At 42.5% G+C, this 24,664-nt stretch overlaps 1 protein-coding gene across 8 annotated transcripts in view; it reads right to left on the bottom strand.

Annotated features, from left to right (window-relative positions):
• herc2 (HECT and RLD domain containing E3 ubiquitin protein ligase 2) overlaps positions 1 to 24,664 on the bottom strand; it is a 236,757-nt gene that overhangs the window by 52,020 nt on the left and 160,073 nt on the right. For 6 of the 8 annotated variants that reach the window (XM_068033261.1, XM_068033264.1, XM_068033267.1 and 3 more), the window contains 17 exons: positions 23,637 to 23,815; positions 21,485 to 21,596; positions 19,055 to 19,136; positions 16,154 to 16,297; positions 15,986 to 16,076; positions 14,968 to 15,145; positions 14,439 to 14,520; positions 14,169 to 14,340; positions 13,790 to 13,934; positions 13,109 to 13,334; positions 12,360 to 12,531; positions 10,350 to 10,536; positions 9,588 to 9,731; positions 8,785 to 8,976; positions 4,469 to 4,622; positions 4,192 to 4,299; positions 942 to 1,073 (listed from right to left, as the gene is read on the bottom strand). In XM_068033261.1, the coding sequence (XP_067889362.1) occupies positions 942 to 1,073; positions 4,192 to 4,299; positions 4,469 to 4,622; positions 8,785 to 8,976; positions 9,588 to 9,731; positions 10,350 to 10,536; positions 12,360 to 12,531; positions 13,109 to 13,334; positions 13,790 to 13,934; positions 14,169 to 14,340; positions 14,439 to 14,520; positions 14,968 to 15,145; positions 15,986 to 16,076; positions 16,154 to 16,297; positions 19,055 to 19,136; positions 21,485 to 21,596; positions 23,637 to 23,815 (2,500 nt within the window). The remainder of the gene's footprint in view (positions 1 to 941; positions 1,074 to 4,191; positions 4,300 to 4,468; positions 4,623 to 8,784; positions 8,977 to 9,587; positions 9,732 to 10,349; positions 10,537 to 12,359; positions 12,532 to 13,108; positions 13,335 to 13,789; positions 13,935 to 14,168; positions 14,341 to 14,438; positions 14,521 to 14,967; positions 15,146 to 15,985; positions 16,077 to 16,153; positions 16,298 to 19,054; positions 19,137 to 21,484; positions 21,597 to 23,636; positions 23,816 to 24,664) is intronic. The other 2 variants (XM_068033263.1, XM_068033266.1) reach the window with 1 other exon arrangement.

The following is a 24,664-nucleotide window of genomic DNA, read 5'->3' as shown; positions in this document are numbered from 1 at the left end:
CGACACCATCCGGAACAAAGCAGCCCGCTTGATTGGCACCCCATCCACAAACATTCACTCCCTCCACCATCGACGCACAGTGACAGCAGTGTGTACCATCTACAAGATGTACTGCAGCAATGCACAAAGGCTCCTTAGACAACACCTTCCAAACCCATGACCTCTACCACCTCGAAGGACAAGAGCAGCAGATGCATGGGAACATCACCACCTGCAAGTTCCCCTCCAAGTCACACACCATCCTGACTTGGAACTATATCGCCGTTCCTTCACTGTTGCTGGGTCAAAATCCTGCAACTCCCTTCCTAACAGCACTGTGGGTGTACCTACCTCACATGGACTGCAGCGGTTCAAGAAGGCAGCTCACCACCACCTTCTCAAGGGCAATTATGGATGGGCAATAAATGCTGGCCCAGCCAGCGACGCCCACATCCCATGAATGAATAAAAAAAAGACATTATTCTGTTCACAGAGAGGTCAATAACCAGGAGGCATAGATTTAAACTAATTGCTGTAAGGATTAGAGGGGAGTCGAGGGGCAGTTTTTTTCCACCCAGAGTGTGGTAGGGGTCTAGAACTCACTACCTGAAAGGATCTTGGAGGCAGAAACCCCCAGTGCACTTAAAAAAAAAACACTTGGATGTTCACTTGAGATGTCGTAACCTACAGGGTTACAGACCAAGAGCTCAAAGGTGGGATTACACTGAATATCTTTTTTTTTGGCCATCACAGACATAATGGGCCAAAGAGCTTCCTTGGATAATTAAATCTTTCTATCTGAATATTTGGACTCCTCAAAATATACCACTGGCTTTCAATTGCTGTAAAACCTTTCTGTAATGTGGAGCAAATAATAAAATGGGAACAGTCTTGCTCCCAGTGTTCTTTGGCTTCCTTATCAGTGAATTTTACAATACAAAAAATACACAAGCATACATTACCTGCAGCAGGCATTATGGGATACACTGTAAATCGCCATCCCCAGCCATTCACAGAACCGTCACTGGTAAACTTCCACTTTAGCTCATCACCAGGAATTCTCAGCTCACTGGACCAGTCAGACCACTCTCTACCTGCAACAGCCAAAATACAAATGCATAACTAAACTTTAAGTAGGGCACACAGTTTGTCGCACCACGACACCCAGCAACTTTCGGTGCATACTGTTATGATTTTCAGTCTTGAATACAAAAGGTTGTGCAGCCAGTGGAAATACCATTCATGATTGGACTGAATTGATAACAAATCAAGTTTTCTTTTTAAAATCTACTGCCACAGATTCGCTGTGGTTGCATTTTCTTCCTCCAAACATTTATAATACATCTGGCCTACTTTTTCTATTTCTTCTTTTCCATTTACAAAATGCCCTGAAAGTATAAACCTATACATTCACAGAATATAATTTTGTTTCACTTTAAAATCCGAAACTGATCAAGAAAGGACGCGGGGTAGGAAAAGCACAAATTATGGAATAATCCATTCTTCACGTTTTGATGGTAGGTCTTCTTTTTAAAACAAAGAATCATTACGCAGTGAAATTCGAAATATTGACATATCCTATTAACTGCAATCGTTGATTAGAACAAGAACTTTGGAAATGAGCCACACAGATTATGGTTTTACTTGTTAACTATGAGTCTGGAATGCATCTGCATCAGATAAATTTGTTCATTTCTTCATATAATTATTTTCATGTTAACTTAGCCAAAACGCACCACAACAGCCAATCTCTGTGGAGCCTGCCTCATGCAACTCAGTACTAAAACAATGAATTGATCTGTAATCTGCCAAAAATGCTGCTGCGAGTAAAATAAATTGAAGGGACAAGAGAGGAAATGCACATTATAAGGAAAGAGGGAATAAAAACTTACATTTATATAGCATCTTTAATATACAAAAATATCCAAGGTGCTTTCACAGTTGTGTAATCAAAACACAGATGTCGAACTTAAGGAACTATTAGAAGGGTGGCCAAAAGTTTGATCAATAAGTTGGGTTTTAAGGAGGGTCTTGAAAGGAAGAGAGAGATGGAGGAGTTTAGGTTGGGAATTCTAGAACGTGGGGCTAAAGGCACGGCCGCTAACAGTACAGCAAAGTGAGGGAGCGTGGAGAGGTGGGGAGGAGACCAGAGTTAAAAGAAACAAGAGTTCAGGCGTGGGGGATTGTAGGGCTGGAGGAGGTTGCAGAGATAAGGAGGGATGGGAGGCCATGAGACATTTTAAACAGGAGGACGAGAATTTTAAACTTGAGGCATTAGGGGACCCAAAGCCAGTCAGTAGTCAGTGGAGACAGAAGTGATGGGTAAGTGAAACACAAAGAGTAGAAAATGGGCAATGGATGGTGGAACAAAAACAAGAAATGCTGGATTCACTCAGCAGGTCTGGCAGCATCTGCTTCTCTTTCCACAGATGCTGCCAGACCTGCTGAGTGAATCCAGCATTTCTTGTTTTTGTTTCAGATTTCCAGCATCCGCAGTATTTTGCTTTTATTTTAATGGATGGTGGAAGCCTGGTTTGGAGAGCATTCAAGTAACTAAAGTCACATACAGCTCAACATGTCAGCAACCTGCAGCATTCCAGCAGTGTTTGAAATAAAAAGGTTAGCAAATACGCATTAACATATGGTAAAGGTTAGAAACCATGAGAAGAGTCTGAGAGGGGTGAAAGGTCATGGAGCATTTGCCCCAAAAATGAATGACATCATCCCTAATACAATATATGGCTACTACAATGGGCAGTGGGAGGGTGGCGTGAATGACAGGTGGTTGGTCGGAGATCATTTTAACCTGACCAGTTTAGTGTGAAACTGAAACAGTTGGAGCAGATTCAACACCTCTTTTACAAGCCGCTTGATTTTACATTCCATTGACTTCAAATCACACAGGGTAAAAAAAAAAGGGACTATTGGATCTAGTTGGTTTCCCCGAGCAGGCTAGGTGCCAATTAACCCAGGCCATAAATGGTATCGATGGCATGGATTAGGGTTTCAACAGCAGATGAGCTGAAGTAAGAGTGGTGGCGGGCAATATAATAGAGCAGTAAATTCGAAAAGATCATGAGCGAGAAATTAGGATAGAAGCAAGGGATGGAATTTTACGTTGGGCTGGAGGCCCTGCCCACCCGCCAAAAAGTCGAGGGCCAGGCCCTTAATTAGCCTCGGACTGGAATTTCACCTCTCTCAGGCAAAAGGTCCCACCTCCAAGTGCTGCTGGCCTATCAGCAGGCCAGCAGTGGCACAGGGGGCGGTGGCCACTGCTGGGACTGCACCCAGCTAGAACAGCAAGAGGGACGCTGGCCCCAGGATAAAGGTAAGTGCACCGGGCCTGGCTGCCTCGTGCCCGATCAGGAGGCCTCCCCCTCCCCCAAGCCAGCAACGGCCGCCAGGTTTTACTGAGTAGCCTAAGGTATGGAGCCACCTGCTCGCCGTTGGTAATACACCAGCAGCAACGGGAGGAAGCCCTTAAGTAGCAGTTAATGGGTCACTTAAGGGCCTTAACTAGCTTGGGGCGGGCAGGCCATTTCTTGCCGCCACTCGTAAAATTGTAGCAGGGGTGGGAAGGCAACGGGAAAGGCACCCCCTGTCTTCCTCTCAATTGTACGCCTCGCCCACCACCTCCAGCCTGCTCCTGTGAGGGGGGTGGGGCGTAAAATTCTGGACAAGGGGTTCTTTATCTGGTCCTTGACCTTTAAAAAGCTGGTCACCCAGGGCTAAGTGAAAAACATGAGACTCCACAGAAAATCACAACCAATAAACTATTTCGTTCAGTGCAACATTAATGATTTTCTGTACAAAATCTGTTCTGTAGCTAGTTTATCTGCGTTATATTTCTTTTTCAGATTGTCATTCCTTAGCTGAATTAATATATTTTTTTTCAACTTGCCATAAACAGAAGCTGTTTCTTTAATTAGAAAGGTCCAAAAAAATTATAAATTATAATACATAGTGCTCCTGGTCGCTTAAGAACAGACGTGACCTGGAAGCTTCCAATTATGTTGAGCTTCTAGTACTCTGAATTTTAGAAACAGCTCAAATGCATTAACAGCATATGAAATACTAAGAATTTATCTATAGAGGGGAAAAGGAAAGCAGTTTTAATGATTCCATCAATTTAACAGTCTACTCTTAAAAACCTTAGAGAACACTTGCAATCACACATATGAGAAAACAGTTAGGATGCACAGAAGTTATTACCTGATCGAACAGACACTATCCTGTTGGCACCATCCATTATGGTCAACGGGTCGTGACGACGCTCTGTGGAGCACTGCCGGTCAAACTCTACTCTAAGACCTTCAGCACCTAAGAAACATACAAAACACACCCCAAAAAAAAAGTTAACTGCTTGCACATCTCAGCTTTCCTTCCACAGGTTATTCATTCCAAGTACAGAGAAGTGCCAGGGAACACGAGTGACCGAGCATACTGTATCAGTGACTTCTGACCCAACACACATGCGTGAGGTAGATACCTGGTATTTTTACTGTCCCGCTGGTAGATGTGTCATCGGTGTACGGGTGACTGCTTTCCACGATCACTGGTTGAGGAGAATGGCGTCCACTTTGAGAATCTGAGGCCACATCTTCTAACTCAGTCACGCACAGCTCCAACAACATGTCAGCCACCTGCAGAGTGGAAATCAAAAGAACAAATCCAGGACATGAACCAATAATAAAGTTTGCACTAAGTGAGATCGGGGATTAAAAGTCATGAAAGCTTGCCTCAAAAATGAAAGGCAACAATGAGCCTGAATACAATAATTAGAATTACTGAAACACACTTTGAAAACTTTTTATTTTAGAATACATATTCTTATTTTCACTGACATAATTGAAGTTAACAAAATGAAATACTTGAAGCGTTTGCCTTTGGGAGATTTAGGGAGTCAAAATGTAAAATCAAATAAAATATTTTGAAGATTCTAATAAACAAGACAGAAAAGATATAGATTCATACCCATGATAACAACACACTGGGTGAAATTTCCCATTCCCACGAAGGCAGGTTTGAAGGCAGATCCCAGGAGCAAATTTGGAAATGGGTCAGCGGCCCGAGGCGTTCCCGCCTCCCGGTGATCTTAGTGGAGGTGGATGACAACAGCGGCAGCGGGAAGCCAATTTGAATATTTAAGTGCCCACTTGTGGGTAGATTGGGGACGCCACTGGTATCTTCCCAGTGGAGAACAGGCCGCCACCGAGTGCAATGCCTGGCAGTAGCTTACAGGTGCCTTGCCGGTGATGGGCCAGGTGGCTCCAAGGCCTCCCTATACTTACACCACTCCTCACCCACAAAAGGCAACTTTGCCAGAGGGCTACAGCTGTAGCCACAGGCCATCCTGTGGAGGGGAGTCCCCTCCACAATGATGGCTTGGCAGTTGTGGTCACAAATATTTTTTAAACTTTCACATATTTTCTGAGGGCACCTCCATCTTGAGGCACCATTGTGTTCTCCTGCCTGCAGCAGCAGCACCCGCCTCTCCCAGTGGGGCCTCTGACAGCACAATACTGCAGGCCTTCCTATTTGGACAGCTGGATACCTGTCCCTCCAATTAAGGACATGAGCTCCCAGAAGCAGCCCCTTAATTGGCTGCCTTCGGAAAGATCGCGCAAGCAGGCTGCCAGGCATCACCAGTGGGGTCGGGAGAAAATCTTCAAAGGCGGTAAGATCCCACCCACTATGAGCTCTAAATGAAGCCAAAATAAACCAAAACACAAGCAGAATGATAACAGATAGTTTATATCTTGCCAAAGTTACAGCAATTGACGAAATTTGTACTTTTCAATCTTTAACGTACCCTCAATTTGCTGATACAGCTTAAATATGTGATCATTAAATAATGTTTTCATTAGTATCAGCCAATGTTACCCATTTTAGATACCATGGGCAGAATTTTTGTTTGGCTGAGGAGGCAGGCTGGCCTGTCTCCAACTATGGTTCTGCCTCTGGGCCATTTTTGCTCAGTCAGTATTACGGGTGCGGGGTGACGGCTATCCTTACGCATGCGGCGGGTAGCCCATTAAGCCAACTGAAAGCCCTTATAAGGCTACTCTGCAGACAACAGGAATTTACCAGTCGGCATGCGGGCCCCCCAATGAGGCTGAAACACAGCTGAGAGATGAAGGCGGCCTCCTGGCAGCAGACCTCAAGGTGGGGGGAGCGGGGCAGCACGCCATCCCTGGTAGGAGACTACCCCCGACCACACTCCCCTTCCCCCCACCCCCCAACCCCTCCGTAGCCATTGGGTCATAGCTGCAGCGGCTGTCAGTCCAGTGGAGGGGTTGTCCATCTGTGATGACAGACTGGCAGCTGCGGCCTTTTTGAAATAAAACATTTATAGAAGCTCTTCAGAGGTCACCTCTATTTGAGGTGCCCATATCGGCAGTGCCCACCACTGACAGTGGGGTTGCAGATCCCTGCGTGCTGGAGGGCCTCCTCGTGATCCTCCAGCCTTGGGAGCCCGCCCACCATCCTTAGTGGGACAGCGAGCGGCACCCTGCCTTCAATTGACCTGTTGGTTAAAAATCATAAGTTGTTGTTTCCGGTAAGGAAAAAAGGGACAAAACCAGCAGAAAAGATAGTGCAGAATTTAATATCACCCATCATGCCGAATCTTGAATCAGTCAAAAAAAAACTCAGTACTCTTGTCATCCTTCAGCTAAGAATTTGAGAGGTTAAGTGATGCACCTTCTAACGCGTGGTTGTCCAACATACGGCCCGAGGGCCAGACTCTGGCCCTCCATAGGTTTCCACCAGGCCCGCGGATGTAAAATGCTGGAATGTCAGGCACCTCAGGGGGCAGCTGTTGGTTTGTTAGGACCCCGCCGCCCCCCCCCCCACCCACCCCACACAACATGGGTTGTCCAGTGGAGAGGCAGCGTTCACAGCCTGCCTCTATTATCCGCATTTATGGTAAGTGCACAGACAAGGAACGGGGTGAGGAAAGAGTGTATCGGTCAGCGGGGAGTGAGAGAGACACAGAGTGGTGATAGAGAGAGAGCATGACAGAGCAAGCAGGGAGATGGAGAGACAGAGAGCAGGGAGAAAGAGACGGTGCTGAATTTTATTCTTCTGCCGCGAAAAGAGGGCAGCCCACACCCCCATGCTGCCGTGATCAATCGCACCGTGGCTCAAGATAATACGCCGGGTCAGGCCGTCACCGCCAACCCCCCCCCCCCAAATCATGAGGTGGGGGTAGGCTCTGCGACGCCAGCAACGGCATCTGCTGCCTGTATGCATGCGCTGGCTCCCTTTTTAAAGGGCAGCCAGACCTGCCGCTAAGTTAAAACATTTAACGCTGTACCCCACCCCCTCCATACAGTGCAATAAAAAATATCACTCCTTCCCACCCCCCCCACCCAATAACACTTAGATAGTAGTTGCCCTCTCCTCCTCACAAAAGACCTAGATGCAAGACTTGACCTTACCCCCGCCACCACCCCCCCCCACAAACTGTTGTTACGACCGCGGCGAGAGCAATGCACTGTCAATTCAGTCCCTTCACTCCACAGGTCACAGCATATTAGTTAAAGCTTTCCACCCAACCAGAAAACAGGCACTCCAGTAACCCCCAGAATAAAACAGACCAAACCAGGTATCTTCAGACAACAAATTAACTATTTATTAAAATTAAATCTTAAACACTATGAAGATAAACCTATATCTAAAGATCATCTAACTCTCCCATTCACACACATACATTCAAAATAACAGTAATTAACCAGTTTTAAAAGTAGTGTTTTTAAAAACTAGCTGCTTAAGAATAAATAAAATAAGTCTTTGTGGGTTTACGCTGCTGATTGAGGAGGTATTCTAATGTGGAAACAGTCAAAGGCCACTCGAAGTCTTCACGTGGATTTGATGCAGTAGTTGGTTCTTAATAGGCATTCAATTCTTCGGCTACAATAGACATCAACAGTTCCTTCAGCAATACAAACGGTTTCTTGAAAGGAGGCTTTTCTTCTTTAGGCAATTAACTTGGCTCGGAGCTACCTGTAGAATTTTTGCTAAGAGAACAATTGCAGCTTTCTTCTCTTCAGTAGCACGTCTCGTTGGAGAGTCTCTCAAAACTAACTGGTTTAGACCGGTGTTTGACAGTTTCACACAGTCAAATTGAAACATTGAACTATGTGACCTCTCGCTCTCCTGCTTTCACCTAGGGTAACAAGTGCAGCTGCTGGCACACTGTGCCTTAGAAATTCCAGAACTTTCACTCCCTTAAAGGTGCACAGTTTGACAGCCTTAAAGCACATACTGCTTTTAATCCGAGGAGAAAAATAATTAGTCTTCTCATTGAAAGCTTCTTCACAAAAATGCACGTTTGTTGCTGTTTTGATTAATAGCAAGATATATTTTTAATGCCTTTACCTTACTGAAATGTTCTCACAGGCCCCCTGTAGGCCAAAAATTGTAATGCGACGGACGCCCTGCACGAAAAGGTTGGACATCCGTATTCTAATGGCTGCTTCCAAAACTTAAAATAATAGGCTAGCCAAGACAGTTGCTGCTAAATAAGGTACATCTGTTATTTTTACTTCCCAAAAGGTGAGATGTGACACTTCTTCATCTCTATTGATTTGGCATATTTCTGTGTCTTTACATTGCCCAGTACTTTAACAAAGGCATTCATCCGCTTATTTTAAAGAGGCCAATGCCTCCATTAAAACAGCAATGTTAACTCATACGCTAATGTCCCAAACAGAATTTTGAGGCTCATGTTGAAATGCAAACACATTTCCTACTAGGTTATTGAACCACAACTTTGTTGGGTGATGAAGCATTTGTATTTACCTGTGGGTAGGCAGTACCCATAGCTGAAAGCACAGCCGACAAGACATCTTTGCCTTTTTCTCCAGCACGGTTTGACACAGCCAACTTCAACAAATCAACCATTACTCGAGTGTCATCTGGTACAAGCAGACTTGTGAATTCATCCAGGCGTTGTGGTTCTGGCCCTGATGACTTTGCCTGGTTTTCTGAATCCTTTTTGATGAAAAAGAAAACATTTTATTCTAATCTTTGTGTTAAAATCACAACTGTGCGCTTTTCTTTAAAATATGAAACAGACCAATGTTTAAAATATTTATTTATTTGCCTTTTAACTTTATATAGTGTGTCCTTTATTCTGCAGAGATGTTTTAATGTACACTTTGAAGTTATGATCGACAGTCAATATGGCAAGTTGCATTCCATTTGCTCTATCCAGAGCTGTCATACACTTTCCTTGGCCTTCCTTTCGCAAAGCCTCAACAGAAGGCAGCAATATCCACTTGTCTAACAAAATCTGACAGTTTTAACTTCCCCTTGTCACTGATTACATGACAGCTCTGATACAGGAGCCAACAGTCGAAGAACAATATAGTTATGGCTTTTGAATAAGGGAGAGAACATGGAAACCACCACTTATGCCCGGAGAAAAATATCAGAGCAGCCGATTCCCACTAAACTCCTTAAAAAGGTTGATCCTAACCCAAATCATTCATCCATCAATATCACTCACTAACCTCTTAGCATAATCAACAAGACACACCATTATGCTTCAGCACGCCTTCCTTAGTAAATCATTTCAATTACATTGTTATTGTATGGATTACCTCCTTTGTTTTGGTCATAGTCTCTGCTATAATACTGGCAGCCCTAGGATCATCAGTTACAGGAATGAAAGGACGAGCAGAGGTAACGGAGGTAGAGGGTGTTACTGCAGACGATGGAGTTACAGCTTCTTCCGAAGGCACGACCTTTAAGACAGAAAAAAACAAACATCTTTGAGAAATCTGAGAAGTGGTTCTTGAAAGTCTCAGAAAATTGTTAAAAAATACCAGTTCTTAGCAGCCCACTGGACTTAGCAATAGAACACTGGATATACAAGTTGAGGGGACAAATTTAAGGATAGCGTCGATCAATTGTTCAAGCTGAAATGTACATTTCGACTGAATTTCACTAACTTATTAATCCAGGCCTCTTGGTTTTTGTAATGTGCTATTCTGTGGATAAAGGAGGTGAACAAATCTTTGCTGCTTTCCAGGAAGCAACTGATGTCTACCCTAGATATGGTGTGGCTGAAATTGCAATAAAATGCCCTTTACCAGTCTCCATCCAAAAAAGCAAGCTTGGGTGGAGAGGGGGGGGGGGGGGGGGGGGGAAAAAGGAAAGCCAACAAAGGGTTAACCAACGGACACCAGCAAGCATGCAGTTAACTCCTTTCATAACATTTCAGGCTATGGCCCAATGCTAAATAAAGCTCTTCTTTATTTTTGGACACAAATGTTTTACTATCCATAATGTTTTTAAATGTTCATTTAGATAATCCTATCCGGCAACAAACTATCATCCAAGACTTGCATTTGTATTCTCACCTCCCCTCTCCTGTCCTGCCAAGGATTTGGACTCACTCTCTCTTCCCCATCACTTGCCACTTCTGAAGTACCCTCACCAGCTGGGCTTGTGGCTGCAGATGAGTCTGCTGGTGGTACAGGAGATGATGATGTGCATTCCACAGGTGCAATCATGCTGGCTGGCATCAGGGCTCCTACCAAAGCATCCCTACAGGAAAGAAATTAATCTTTAAAAAAATCCTCATAAAAGAGCAACTTAAGTCAATGAAAAGAGTTCTTCGGTTTTCTATGTCTGGGCTTGCCAGTGTGTAATGTTTCGCTTATTATAATGGAGGAGTGGAAAATCAGAGTCTGGCATGTGCATGAGCAGGAAACTCCAACCAAATATTCTATCAAAAGTAGGAAAGTGTAAAGGTGGTGAAAATAACCCGTCCTTGAAATTAGAGAAACCATCAATATGGTTAATTTGAAAGCAGATACTGCAGCAAAAGAGAAGCAAGTTGATCATCAAGATGGATAAATACTCAGATACTGTTGCTGGAGCCGAGAGGCAACAGGATGCACAGGAGGTCAGAACTGAAGGAACAAAGGACATATATTAGGACGTAGGATTTCAGGAAGTTTCAGTTAGGATGGGGCAAGGCTGTTGAGGGATTTGTGCACAAGGACAAGGACTTTGAATTCAACACACTGAGGGGAATGGCAAGCAAGTAGAGGTGGGTGAAGTCAGTGGAACTTTGTGGAGGTAGGATAGGGGCAACAGTTTTGGATAAGTTGGGGTATATGGAAGGTCAAATGTGGGAGACCAGCAAGGAAGGCACTGGAGAAGTTGAGCATGGAGGTCACAAAAGCCTGAATAAGGATACCAATGGCAGAAAGGATGCAGTTAAGGTAAGAGGTGGATGATGTTTCAGAGATGGATGCAAGCACTTGGTGAGTGACTGGATATGGAGTTTATTGCTCAGCACAATGTCAAATAAGAAACCAAGGTCATGCACCATCAGTTTCAGAATAAGCTTGCAACTGGGGAGAAGGAGGCACCTTTAAACGAAGAAAAAGAAAGCCTACCTAGGATGCAACCTTGGTGTACTCCCACAGTAATTATGTGGGTGGGAGGAGAAGCCAGAGCTGTTTTGGCTATGTTGGAACAGGAAGGAGTAGAACCAAGGAAGAGTAGTGCAACAGGGTAGGGCCACCGTGCCAGCTGTGTAGTAAAATGGAGAGGCTGGCCAAGACAAATGCTGCAAAGAGGTTGAGGAGAGCAAAAAATGGATAGTGCAACATGGTTGCAATCACAGAGGATGTTGTTGGTGACTGACTACCTAAAAGAAAAGGAAGGTGAATATTTCAGATAGGAGTCTGATCCACACCAGACACAGGCCCACCTTTTGCTTCAAGGTACTGACAAACTTACTGTGTTATTCACATAGGATCATTTTATTAGTTATGATGTTGAGAATATTTTCTAGCAAGGAGCCCGGGAATGTTTTAGCCAGAGATTTCTGCTTGACAACATGTGATTGCACTGCATTTGCTATTGGAATGAATTCAAACTGCTTCAGGTATTTACTTAGCCAACAAATGGCTAGAAATATTTAACACACATATTTCATCTGCACAGGAGTACGTGTCAGAGATTTACTGACCACAGTCCAACAGCAAAGGTCTTCTATGTTACTGTGGCAGTAACAACATTGTTAAACACAGATTTTCCAACTGAGATCCAGGAAGCCCGAGGCCCATGAGGTCATTAGATTTCTGTTCGTCTGGGGCCAGTGATACTATAATCATTGAATTCTGTTCACTATTTATTAATTTACTATTTACAAATATTACTATTACATAGTAATACAAAACATTTTGCGCAACAGCTGTATTTTCCTTTGGGTCATTGATTTGCTTATCTGATATTTGGATAGAATGGTTGGAAGTTTGCTGCTTACTTAGCTGCATAACCAGAAATCTCTGCTAACTTATTTAAGGCTTGGGAATCACTTACTTTAGCAATAGCATTCAGCTGTGAGCTCTTACCTGGAATACATGATCTGCAGAGCAGTCAACACATGGGACAATGCCTGCTGTTTGGCGTGATTCCCATCCAAAGAAAGTAGAATCTTCGCCAGGGAGGGGCGATTGGGTTTTGAATTGCTTGAGCCACAAATTTTGTTGCTGATGGTGGTCGAGTCCATATCTGACTGAACACCTACAAAAAAAAAAGTGAACGGGATTAAAAATGACAGTATATCATCATGCTCTCCACAACTAAAGGTCTTCCTATAGAGGAGTAAAAAGGGGCATTTTAAACAGTTCAAGATCACAAGCAATGAATAAAATGCTTTTTAAAGAAAACAATTCTTAAATAAAAAAAGTATGTTTATGAAATTGACTAACAACAAAAAAATCCTAAATTTTTATCAAATACATGGGATGGGACAGCAAATGTTAAAGATTTCTGCTCATTACCTAAACACTTTGTTCATTCAGCCTGACATAAGAATTGAGTACTTCCTTCAAAGTAGGAATAACATTAGCGTGCAGCTTTACATAAAAAATACACAAGCCCACCTTTATCTATAACAACAGTAATCCTAAAATAAGTCATTCCAGATTAAAAGTACAAGCACACAAACAACTTGCACTCTACAATATTTAATCTTGGGAAATATATTGAATTCTAATCTAAGACGTCTCTGATTATATATTACAGAAGTATTGACATTCAAAAATCTTTGGCAAATATACCAGTTAAATAGGTATCAAGCCACAATTAATAAAGTTACCCAAGTATGAAGCGCCCAAAGGGTCCCTAGCAGTTTGGAATAGGACTGGCTCATGCACAGAAGGTGTTGCCACATCCACTGTTGTCCATGCTACACTGTGCGAAGAGCCACAAGCAACCCGGGTAATTTTCTGTCCCTCTAGGCCCTGTACAAGAGTAGGTTTTCTATTAACTGTTGTGGTTCCATTTCCTTGCTGGCCATGGTCATTATCACCCCAGGCATAAACCTAGAAATGTAATTAGGAAAAAAATGTTGTATTTAAAGCCAAGAATTTGGAACGTAACATTGGACATGTTATGAAGTACACTTGTTCTATACTATGGTACAACAGGAAGACACTGCCTCAAATGACTGAAAACCCTTTCAAGCTATCCAACGTGAACACATCAACTCTAACATTAGCAGAATTGATTACAAAAGAGCATTGTAATAAATAAAATGCTGAAATAGTTATGAAGTTAGATCATAAAACGGAAGTTGAAACTGTGATAAATGATAAATAAAAATTACAGGAAAATGAACAGGTCACCTTGAGATTTATGATTTTCTAAATTGAAGAGATTGGATAATTTTTGAGATTGTTTGCAAAAAATAAATGTAAATCCTTTTTTCCTTGTCTTGCACAAGTCTGAACTACGTTCATAGAAAATACCCACTTGTTTAACAAATATTGTCACTTACTTGGCCTGTGTCAGAGACAGCAAGACAGTGCAATGCACCTACAGCCACATGAATAATCTTTTTCCCACGGAGGCCTTCCACGACCTGTGGCTTCCGCACATGAACATCAGTGCCATGGCCTAGTCTGAAGTAGTCACCTTTGCCCCTGTGTACAAGAAAAGTTAAACAATGGAACAAAATTATTTGCATGACAATACACCCCCTGCCTAAGAAGGAACAAAATGTAATAAAAACACGAAATGCTGGAACCACTCAGCAGGCCTGGCAGCATCTGTGGAAAGAGAAGCAGAGTTAACGTTTCGAGTCAGTGACCCTTCTTCGGAACAAAATGTGTCTACATAACATGACAATCAAATATTCTTTTTAAACTTAAACCTACCAGGTCCATACCACACCAGGCTTTGTAAGTGCCAAAGAGAACTGAGCACCACACTCAATCTGGCACACCCCTTGGCCATTGAGTCTTTCAATGTTTTGTGGAACATTGCAACCTTCACTTCCTCCACGTCCCAGCTTTCCAAAGTCACCATCGCCCCAAGAAAATACCAGTCCTGCAGAATTTAACAAAATACATTAGATGCACTGCAGGAAATGAAAGAGTTTGTAGCTAAAAAAAAAAATTGTAACTTAATTGCAACGTCTTCCTTACCTTCATCGGTTAACGCTAGTGTTTGTGCATCTCGGCTTCCACATGCCACCTGGATGACTCGATGACCCAGAAGAACTTTCACCTAGAAAGTGAAAATGATAATTTTGTTAACATCAATCTTAAAGCAGTACTATGGCCACTATACAAGACTACTGCAACTACTTCAAATGGAATAGAATTTAACAGAAATTGAAAATGGCAAAAATATTCAGAAAGTTAGCAGCATCTGTGGAGAGAACAGATAAGTCAGCTGTTGACCACTCATTTGAACTCTGTTCTAACTTGAAGAAGCATGTTTTCAGCTAACTCAAAACTGTGGCCACGATCATTCTGGTTTCCTAACCAGAGAGCAGAATTTAACTTTTTCTGTTGAATAAATAATTATACCATCTTCATAGATTTATTGGTACAAGCTAAGTTTTCTAAATTTTATTTTACCAGCAAAGTACAAGTAACCATCAGTTTTAACTTCCTTAAAGCAAAATAGAAAGAATTATTAGCTACGTAATTCACAAACTAGTACAAGTACCAATTTTGGTCTCAGCTGTGTTGTGTTGTCCCCATGTCCAAGTCTGCCATACTCGCCAAGGCCCCACGAGTACAGTTCACCACTGGAGGTTATGGCGGCACTGTGAGAACTCCCACAAGCAATATCTCGAATACGCTTGGTTTTTAATGCCTCAATCAGTCTTGGCTTATCACAATTCCTGAATGTGTTTTTTTTTTAAAAAAAGAGGAAGTGAACATTCTTATTAATGCAAGTCCTGTGAAAACCCCAAGTATACAATATCGCAACATATGCAGTTTCTGTTTTTTTTTTAAATCGGAAAACTGATTCCCTGTATTTCCCTCCAATACTAGAATCTGATGGTGCATTCTTACTGCCAGTTTAGTAGTGGTGTAAAGTGGTGTCAGCTTCACACTCACACTAAACCTGGCATGTAAATTTGATGTCAAGGCCCAAACTGACTTTCTCTGGTGTCCGTTCGAACCATGACTCTAGATTCAGGCTGCATTAACACAATAATTGCAGAGCTGGTATGAAGCAAAGGTGCTTTGCAGCTGCAGTGTATATGCACTCTTAGAATTACAACAATCTAAGCAACATAATGCATTGTTCAATGTAAAAAAATTTCAAGTCCCTAAAACTGTCTCCTGTATTCAGCTGCCATTAAGGGAAAATGCATCGTGGAGGTCGTGATTTCCAACAGGAAGACGATATTAAAAAGAAACTTTAAAACAGACATACAACTCAAAAATAAAACACTACCACTACTCCGGAGCAACAACCAGCCACAATGGAGAAATGGACAGAAAAGCAATGTTAACAAAGGCATGAAAAAGAGTGCAATGAAATCTACTTAGCCAGGAAATTAAATATGAGGATAGGGAAGGAAATGCAATGCAAGAAAAAAACTTTTAAAGAAACCTGATAATTTTTCTTATATTAATGCAGAAAGGCTACTTGCATCCTTAAAACTCTAGTTCTGACTACACAGGAGTTAATTTAGCAGAACAAAAAGCGTGGGAAAAGGTTTTGTGTTTACATTCTGCTGAAGTGTCCAAGCTTTCCATCGTCTCCTTCACCCCAGGAAAATACCTTTCCATCGACAGTTAAAGCCATTGCGTGACGACCACCTGCAATACAATGTGAAATATAAATATGTTTTGATAACTTACAGCACAATGCTTTAAAAAGAAATCTGACTACATACCTGAATGCACAGCTACTTTCTTCACAACATAATTGCTTAGAGCTGAGATCTGTCGAGGGATAGGTATTGTCCCACTGGATATTCCAAGTCCAAGTCTTCCATTTGTAGCTTCTCCACAGGCATAGACTTTTCCCTCAGCAGTAACTGCAAAGCAAAACTCAAAAAAATGAGCTACATGCATAAAAGTCCTTCTGACAAAGCAATGAATTAAAGATTTAAGAATTATTTCAAATACAAATCTATACAGGAAGAGAGGAAATTAACATGGTTTGATAATGTGACTCCATTTCCAATAGCAGAATGTTCCATGTAAATGGCTCCACTACTTTCAAGTTCCACCGTCATCCATAAATTGAGAAGGTAGAGGAATACATGGAAACTGTCCCTTTAAAAGTTTCGTTCACCTCAATAAAGTACATTGTCCATTATGATACAGAACCCTATAGAGCAGGAAGTCTCATGTTTGATTCATGGTATGTAGCAAGAACTAATGGAGACACTGATAGAAATATCAAAATTGCCTGTAATGCTCGAGTCAGAGAGTGCACAGAAAATCAACAAGTGTTCCTGTTAGTCAACAGGATCCAGTGACACTTGCTGAAAAGTGTGCATTCATTAATGTCATGCTGAAGACAGGATCAAGCTCGGCTGTGATTTTTTTTTCCCTTCCCTACAGTCAAGTAGCCAACCTATGTTCACTATGAAGATTGACACACAAGGAACTAACAACATGAGCTGCCAGACTACATGAGTCAGCACATTCAAGAAAGAGGAGAAAAGTGGGAAGATAAGAAAGGTTACTACCACATAAGAGTCATATTACCACTGTACGTCAAGGCCATTCCTTTACTGCATACCTTTATTCTTCTGAAAGGAAGCCAGGCAAAGTTTAAACATAGAGGAATAGAATCCATCCAAGTTATGTCAGAAACAGAAGGGCAGACAGGAATGTAGGTTTGTACATAGAGAGGTTTTAAGAAATAAGTGAAAGCAAGTAAGCTCAATATTTCTAATTCACTCAGATTCTACATTAAAAGTACATTTCAGCAAAACTGCAAAGAAAACAAAGATGGGAACCTCCATAACATAACATTGTTGCTCAAGATTGCTGCATTTCAAGAACTGAAAAAATTATTTTGGCTAATTTATCTGCAAAGGTGATTGCTAACTTCACTGATTGGTCATGCAACTGAATTGACAAAAGTATAACTTTTGGTGGCCTGTTTTTCCAAGTCATCAGCTAGTGGTTAGCACTGCAGCCTCACAGCTCCAGCGACCCGGGTTCAATTCTGGGTACTGCCTGTGTGGAGTTTGCAAGTTCTCCCTGTGTCTGCGTGGGTTTTCTCCGGGTGATCTGCTTTCCTCCCACAAGCCAAAAGGCTTGCAGGTTGCTAGGTAAATTGGCCATTATAAATTGCCCCTAGTATAGGTAGGTGGTAGGGAAATATAGGGACAGATGGGGATGTGGTAGGAATATCGGATTAGTGTAGGATTAGTGTAAATGGTTGGATGATGGTCGGCACAGACTCGGTGGGCCGAAGGGACTGTTTCAGTGCTGTATCTCTAAACTAAACTAAAATGGATAATGAAATCTGTCCGAAGGTATTCTTCTCCACAAGTGACCCAGATATATACTGATGTTGATGTCTAAAAGGTACAACAATCAACAGAAATGCCAGCACAAATGAACATTACAAATGGAAACCAGTAGAGTTCTTAAAAATCTATAATCAAAATAAAATTACAAGACTACAGTATTCACGCTAAGATTATAGGTAAAGAGATGTTAAATAAATGGCAAATATCTGAACTATTGAAAAGATTAAATATTACTTTATTTTGTCAAATATAATGAAAAACATCCAGAAAATCCATTGCTAAATTAGTTGTAGTCTTAAAGAAGCTGGTGAATGGATTAAGCTCATTGTTCCTTCACTTCAGTTCAGGCTGCCAGGAGGAACACTTCTTGTTTGACTATAAAGTTCCCAAACAAAATTAGTCTGGGAAAGCTCAACCTAGTCTCGAATGGGAACAGGGCTGAGAATGTGACAAAAGTGGCCCTTGTTTGGCACTATTCAACGATTTTACTCATTCAGATATGCCAGTAGGATGGCTGATGGCGGTGATTCAAAAAGACAAACTGTTGTAACAGATAAGTCACATTGGCTGCGACAGAATAGAGGCAACTTTAATGTACAGTGGTGATATAAAGTACCTGACCTTAGCCCCGAACTAAGAAAAATACTTTATTTTCCAAGATTCGCATCCCTGCATTCATCAACACAAAAACCGAAAACATATTTTTACACTTATGTAATCTCCAACACAGAAGTCCTCGAGGCGGCCAACATCCCCAGCTTATACACACTACCGAGTCAGCGGCGCTTGAGATGGCTTGGCCATGTGAGCCGCATGGAAGATGGCAGGATCCCCAAAGACACATTGTACAGTGAGCTCGCCACTGGTATCAGACCCATCGGCCGTCCATGTCTCTGCTTTAAAGACGTCTGCAAACGCGACATGAACTCCTGTGACATTGATCACAAGTCGTGGGAGTCAGTTGCCAGCATTCGCCAGAGCTGGCGGGCAGACATAAAGGCGGGGCTAAAGTGTGGCGAGTTGAAGAGACTTAGCAGTTGGCAGGAAAAAAGACAGAAGTGCAAGGGGAGAGCCAACTGTGTAACAGCCCCGACAAACAAACTTTTCTGCAGCACCTGTGGAACAGCCTGTCACTCTAGAATTGGCCTTTATAGCCACTCCAGGCGCTGCTCCACACATCACTGACCACCTCCAGGCGCTTACCCATTGTCTTTCGAAATAAGGAGGCCAAAGAAGAAGAAGAACAAGAAAAGCTATCATATTACTTAGTAAAAGTGTCAGCTAAAGCGAATGTCGCATTACCTGCAAAAAGGCTTTTGGAACCACCAGCCACCTGGACAACATTTAAAGCTGACAATGTCTCCGAAAATGAGGGAACTTTTATCTAAAGAGAAAGCACAAGAGCTATTGTCAGTTTTGTGGAATAGGTAGGTGTATAAGACCCACAAGTGATCTATAGAACAATTTTTAAATACTGCTTTTAAACCTCGGAACTAATTATTCACCCAAAAAGTGAAGACATTTCACAATAACTTTTGTCAATTGTTTCAATTCAACAGATTTAAACACACTACATCATGCTCCTCTCTGTATTCAATTACATAATGAAGCATGTGCCTTAATTTGCAACATGAAAAAATAATTAAGGACTAGTAGCTTTATTATAAATAACATAATATTGAATGAAAAGCACAGGTGGGGCTGAATTTTATGGGCCCCCCAATGGCGAGGCCAGAGGGGCACGGAGAATCGTGATGGGTGGGGGGGCGGTGAGCCCGCCGCCATGCGATCTTCCCGGGGTGCCAGATAGGCAGACAATGGCCTTCCCACCCAGTGGCCAACTGAGGCCCTTAAGTGACCTATAAACAGCCAATTAAGGGCCTCTTCCCCCCCGCCGCCGCTGGGATCTTATCAGCAGTGGTGGGGAGGAGGGGGTCTCTGCTATGTAAAACGAGGCGCCCACCTTGTGGGCTTCGGGGGTGGGGGTGGGGGGAGAAAAGAGACCTTCTCTACGAGCAATCTGTGGCCCACGGAGGACCCCTTCCGGGAGCCACTTCACATCCCAGGACCGCCCCACCACCACCCCCCACCCCGTTCACCTGGACTGCATGACCATCCCCCCAAACCACTCTGACTGGGGTCTTCAGGACTGGCCCCAGCAATCCCACCTCACTCAACTCTGGGCCGTGATTCCAGCGCCGGGCCTGGGACCAAGGCCTCTGCACCAGGTGGCACTGCTGAGCTACCAGCTCTTTGATTGGCCAGCAGCTCCTGGAGGTGGCACAGAGTCAGAGTTTTACAGCACAGAAACAGGCCCTTCGGCCCAACGCATCTGCGCCAACCATCAAGCACCCGTCCTAACTAATCCCATTTCCCCGCACTTGGCCTGTAGCCTTGTATGTTATGGCGTTTCAAGTACTTATCTAAATACTTCTTGAATGTCGTGAGTGCTCCTGCCTCTACCACTCCTTCAGGCAGTGAGTTCCAGATTCCAACCACTCTGTGGGTGAAAACAATTCTTCCTCAACTCTCCTCTAAACCTCCTGCCCCTTACCTTAAATCTATACCCTCTAACTATTAACCTCTCTGCTAAGGGAAAAGGTTTCTTCCTATCTATCCTATCAATGCCCCTCATAATTTTGTATACCTCAATCAGGTCCCCCCTCAGCCTATCCAGTCTGTCTTCATAACTGAAATTCTCCAGCCCAGGCAACATCCTGCTGAATCTCCTCTGCACCCTCTCCAGTGCAATCACATCCTTCCTATAGCGTTGTGACTAGAACTGTACAGAGTACTCCAGTTGTGGCCTAACCAGCGTTTTATACAGCTCCATCTGCTCTTACATTCTATGCCTTGGCTAATAAAGGCAAGGATCCCATATGCCTTCCGAACCACCTTATCTACCTGTGCTGCTGCCTTCAATGATCTATGGACAAGCACACCAAGGTTCCTCTGACCCTCTGTACTCCCTACGGTCCTACCATCCATTGTATATTCCCTTGCCTTGATACGCCTTCCAAAATGCATCACCTCACACTTCTCAGGATTAAACTCCATTTGCCACTGTTCCGCCCATCTTACCAGCCCACCTATATCGCCCTGTAGTCTAAGGCTTTCCTCCTCACTATTTACAACACAACCAATTTTTGGGTCGTCTGCGAACATACTGATCATACCTCCTATATTCACATCTAAATCATTAATGTACACTACAAACAGTAAGGGTCCCAAAAGCAATCCCTGCGGCATCCCACTGGTCACAGGCCTCCATTCACAAAAACAACCCTCTACCATCACCCTCTGCCTCCTTCCACTAAGCCAAGTTACCCTGGATCCCATGGGCTTTTACTTTCTTAACCAATCTCCCATGCGGGACCTATATCAAAAGCTTTACTGAAGTCCATGTAGACTACATCAACTGCTTTACCCTCATCTACACCTCTAGTCACCTCCTCGAAAAATTCAATCAAACCCCTGTCTTTGAAGGGATGGGGATCCCGGATCCTGAAACTTTGGTTTAAAAAGTCTAGAGGATCGCTCTCAGAGGGGGGAGGGGGCAGGGGGCAGGAAAAGGCAGAGGTGTGGTTCCCCCTGCTTTTTTGGCCCGACACCAGGAAACCCTCCTCCAGCACAAAGTCCAGCCCGTGATGTACAGAGCTAATTATTGATTCAAGCTGCATTAAGAAAGCTAATGTTAATACAACAAATATACCACATAAACAGCAATTCTACCTTTGAACCTTTCAGTCCTCCTAACTGGTCTTTGTCATTTAGACCCCAGACGAATACTTTTGTTCTAATAGTAGCTGCAGATTCTATGCCAGATGCTTTCTTTCTTACAAGGCTTGGGAAGAGAGAAAATATAATTTCTGAAGTTACATTAAACAATGATAACATTTTTAGTTTACCCCTCAGGATTTTAATACATATCCAACAAAACTTAAATTATCATAACATAAAACTTTTCTCAATTCTAATTAGTTCTACTACAAATGTAATGTACTGGTTGCAGTGTCAGCTTGGCTCGAGTTAGAAGATTGTGGTACAATTCACACTCCAGAGATTTGAGCATATAAATCTAGGTTTGCAGTTCAGTGCAGTACTGAGTGTTCTGCATCGGCAAAGGTGCCATCTTTTGTACAAGGCATTAACTAAGACTAAAATGAGCAGAAATATATTTATTTATTTAGAGATACAGCACTGAAACAGGGCCTTCGGCCCACCGAGTTTGTGCTGACCAACAACCACCCATTTATACTAACCCTACAGTAATCCCATATTCACTACCACCTACCTACACTAGGCGCAATTTACAATGGCCAATTTACCTATCACCTGCAAATCTTTGGCTGTGGGAGGAAACCGGAGCACCCAGCGAAAACCCACGTGGTCACAGGGAGAACTTGCAAACTCTGCACAGGCAGTACCCAGAATTGAACCCGAGTCCCTGGAGCTGTGAGGCTGCGGTGTTAACCACTGCGCCGCATATTTAAAAAATTATAAAGTATGAGTTTTTCAAAATAAAAATTCATATAAACTGATTAAAAGAAAAAGCCTGAGCAACTAGCACCACATGTTGTGGCAGGCTTGTAACTTCGGGATGAAAATTCAAAATCTGTTCAATATATGTGTACCCTGTAGGTCACTGACTAAAACAGCAGATATTACCCGACGAGGAAGATGAGGTAACACAGTAAGGCCTACAGGCATTAAAGATAATTGCAGGAAAGCATACACTTTCATAATGAACGAATAAGTTTACACAGGAGTTATCAATGGCATGCAAGCCCGATGTAACAAATTTAGTATTGACAGATCTCCTGTGGTTTTGTTCACTACAAGTCTGAAAATTACCTTCTCAGGGGCAATTAGGGATGGGCAATAAATGCTGGCCTTGCCAACGATGCCCACATCCCATGAACAAATAAAAAAAAAATTGAAGTGTGATGGGTAAAGTGTGACAGAAAGTAATTTTGATGCTTACAGAAAGTACAGCTATACACAAGATTTTTAATATATTACTTGTCAATTGCCTGTGACATTGCAAATAGGGAACCAACACCAAGTGTCGCATGATGGTGAAGCAGGGTTAGTGGTTGAGAGATAAGTCAGTCAGTCACCACTTTAAAGTCAGACATTGTCATTTTTGTATTTCCATAATAAATACGTATATCCTCATTTGTAATGGAAACTGCCCAAGTGAAACTGTTACCCTGTAATTATGCACACCAACCAGCTGTGGTACTTCAGCACTGGCAGGAGGTTGTAATTGCAACATGACGAGTTTGCATTCAGACATTCCAGTATAAAAGCTGATGCAATAATTTTTTTTATGGAAAGATTGACAGAAAGTGCATGCTGACACAGGATTATTGATATATTATAAATAGATTTTCCAATCTGTTACAACAAAAGACTAATATTCCAGAATGCAGTAAGTGGAGCAAGGAAAGAATTTGCATTTATACAGCGTCTCATCACATCTTCACAAAACATCCTAATGTTCTTCACATAGAATGGATTACTGTGAAGAGCAATCAGTCATTGCTGCAGAAGCAAATGGTTTTAGAGTGGTAGGACCCAGGTCTGCATCTGTGACCATCCGTGTACTAATTTCCCCAGTCAGATCCATGATACTGCGGGGCAATACTGAGTAGAGGGCAAGTACTTCCACATAGGAAACAGTGACCCTTGCTCTTTCTACCATTACTAAGCTGCTACTTTCATTGCAGCACTGGAGGGTCTTCAAGATTAGATACTTGAAAAGGGGGAAAGGAAAGTGCCATTAAACAAATTGCAGAAGGAAAGATGGAAGATAAGTTATTCTGAAAAATATTCCAACCTCCTGCATCATTTACTCCAATTATCAGTAACATGGTAGTACCTTCCAGTATTACTTTTATCATCATCCTCTTCCTCATTATCTGAAGCAAGGAAAGGGAAGTTTGCTGCAAGATCCTCATCCTCTGCTCGGATACGTCCTAGAATGCTCAAGCCATGAATTTTGCAATCAATCCCAGAACTTCTGCACTGTTTGATAGCAATCTCAATATACCTGTGCTGCTGAGAAAATGAGGCTTGGTTAAAAGAAATTAAATGTGGTCCACAGTTTCATAAAGTACAAAAACGTTGCTGTCTGAACACCAAGTTCAGTGTGTTGACTAGAAACAGTCACCTCGGTCACATTGGACAAGAATAACAGAACAGAACCACATTGTGAAAAACGCTACAAAGTACTGGAAGAGTAAAGTAAGCTTAATTATACGCATATCCTTTCATCCTTAATGGTACAAACATGCAGATAATCAGTGGGGTAGATCTTTGGTACATGGAAAAGACCTAGAGATCCAAATGAAAGATACCCAACACCAGAGAGAAAGGTGTAATGAAGGCTGGGCCTTGGCACTTGAGCCCATGTCATTATTCTAGCATTTCTTGTAAATACCCATTGCTGCAATGCTTAGGTTCTCAAAGGCTATGCATCACATGAGAAAGTGTTTCAGAGATCATGGAATGAGTGTAATGCAAACACTATACATGGCTTTACCATTCTCAGAAATGACACAAAGAATTTGCAATCATATAGCACCTTTCACGGAGAAGGAAAATGTCCCTAGACATTTCTCAGAGGTATAATCGGTGAGCTGCCTGCTGAAGGATGTTAATAGGAGCTATTGACCAATGCTATGGACAAAGAAGTATTTAAAGGAGGTCTTAAAGGTAAAGTTGCCAAGGGATTTAGGTAGGGAAATCCATTCACTATATCAAAATGGATCAATGCTGCCCTTTTAATACATCAACATTTGCTTTGCTTTATTCACTGCCACCAAGCATTGTTGCAATAACTTCAAATGATTGTTATCAGGACATAAATATCTCTAATTTTCCATGCATTGCACTTTATTTTCTTTA

Source organism: Heterodontus francisci, chromosome 6 (assembly GCF_036365525.1).
Source record: "Heterodontus francisci isolate sHetFra1 chromosome 6, sHetFra1.hap1, whole genome shotgun sequence".
NCBI classification, from domain to species: Eukaryota; Metazoa; Chordata; class Chondrichthyes; order Heterodontiformes; family Heterodontidae; genus Heterodontus; species Heterodontus francisci.
Note: the sequence above shows the minus strand (reverse complement) of the source record. Positions and strands in the feature narration are given on the sequence as shown.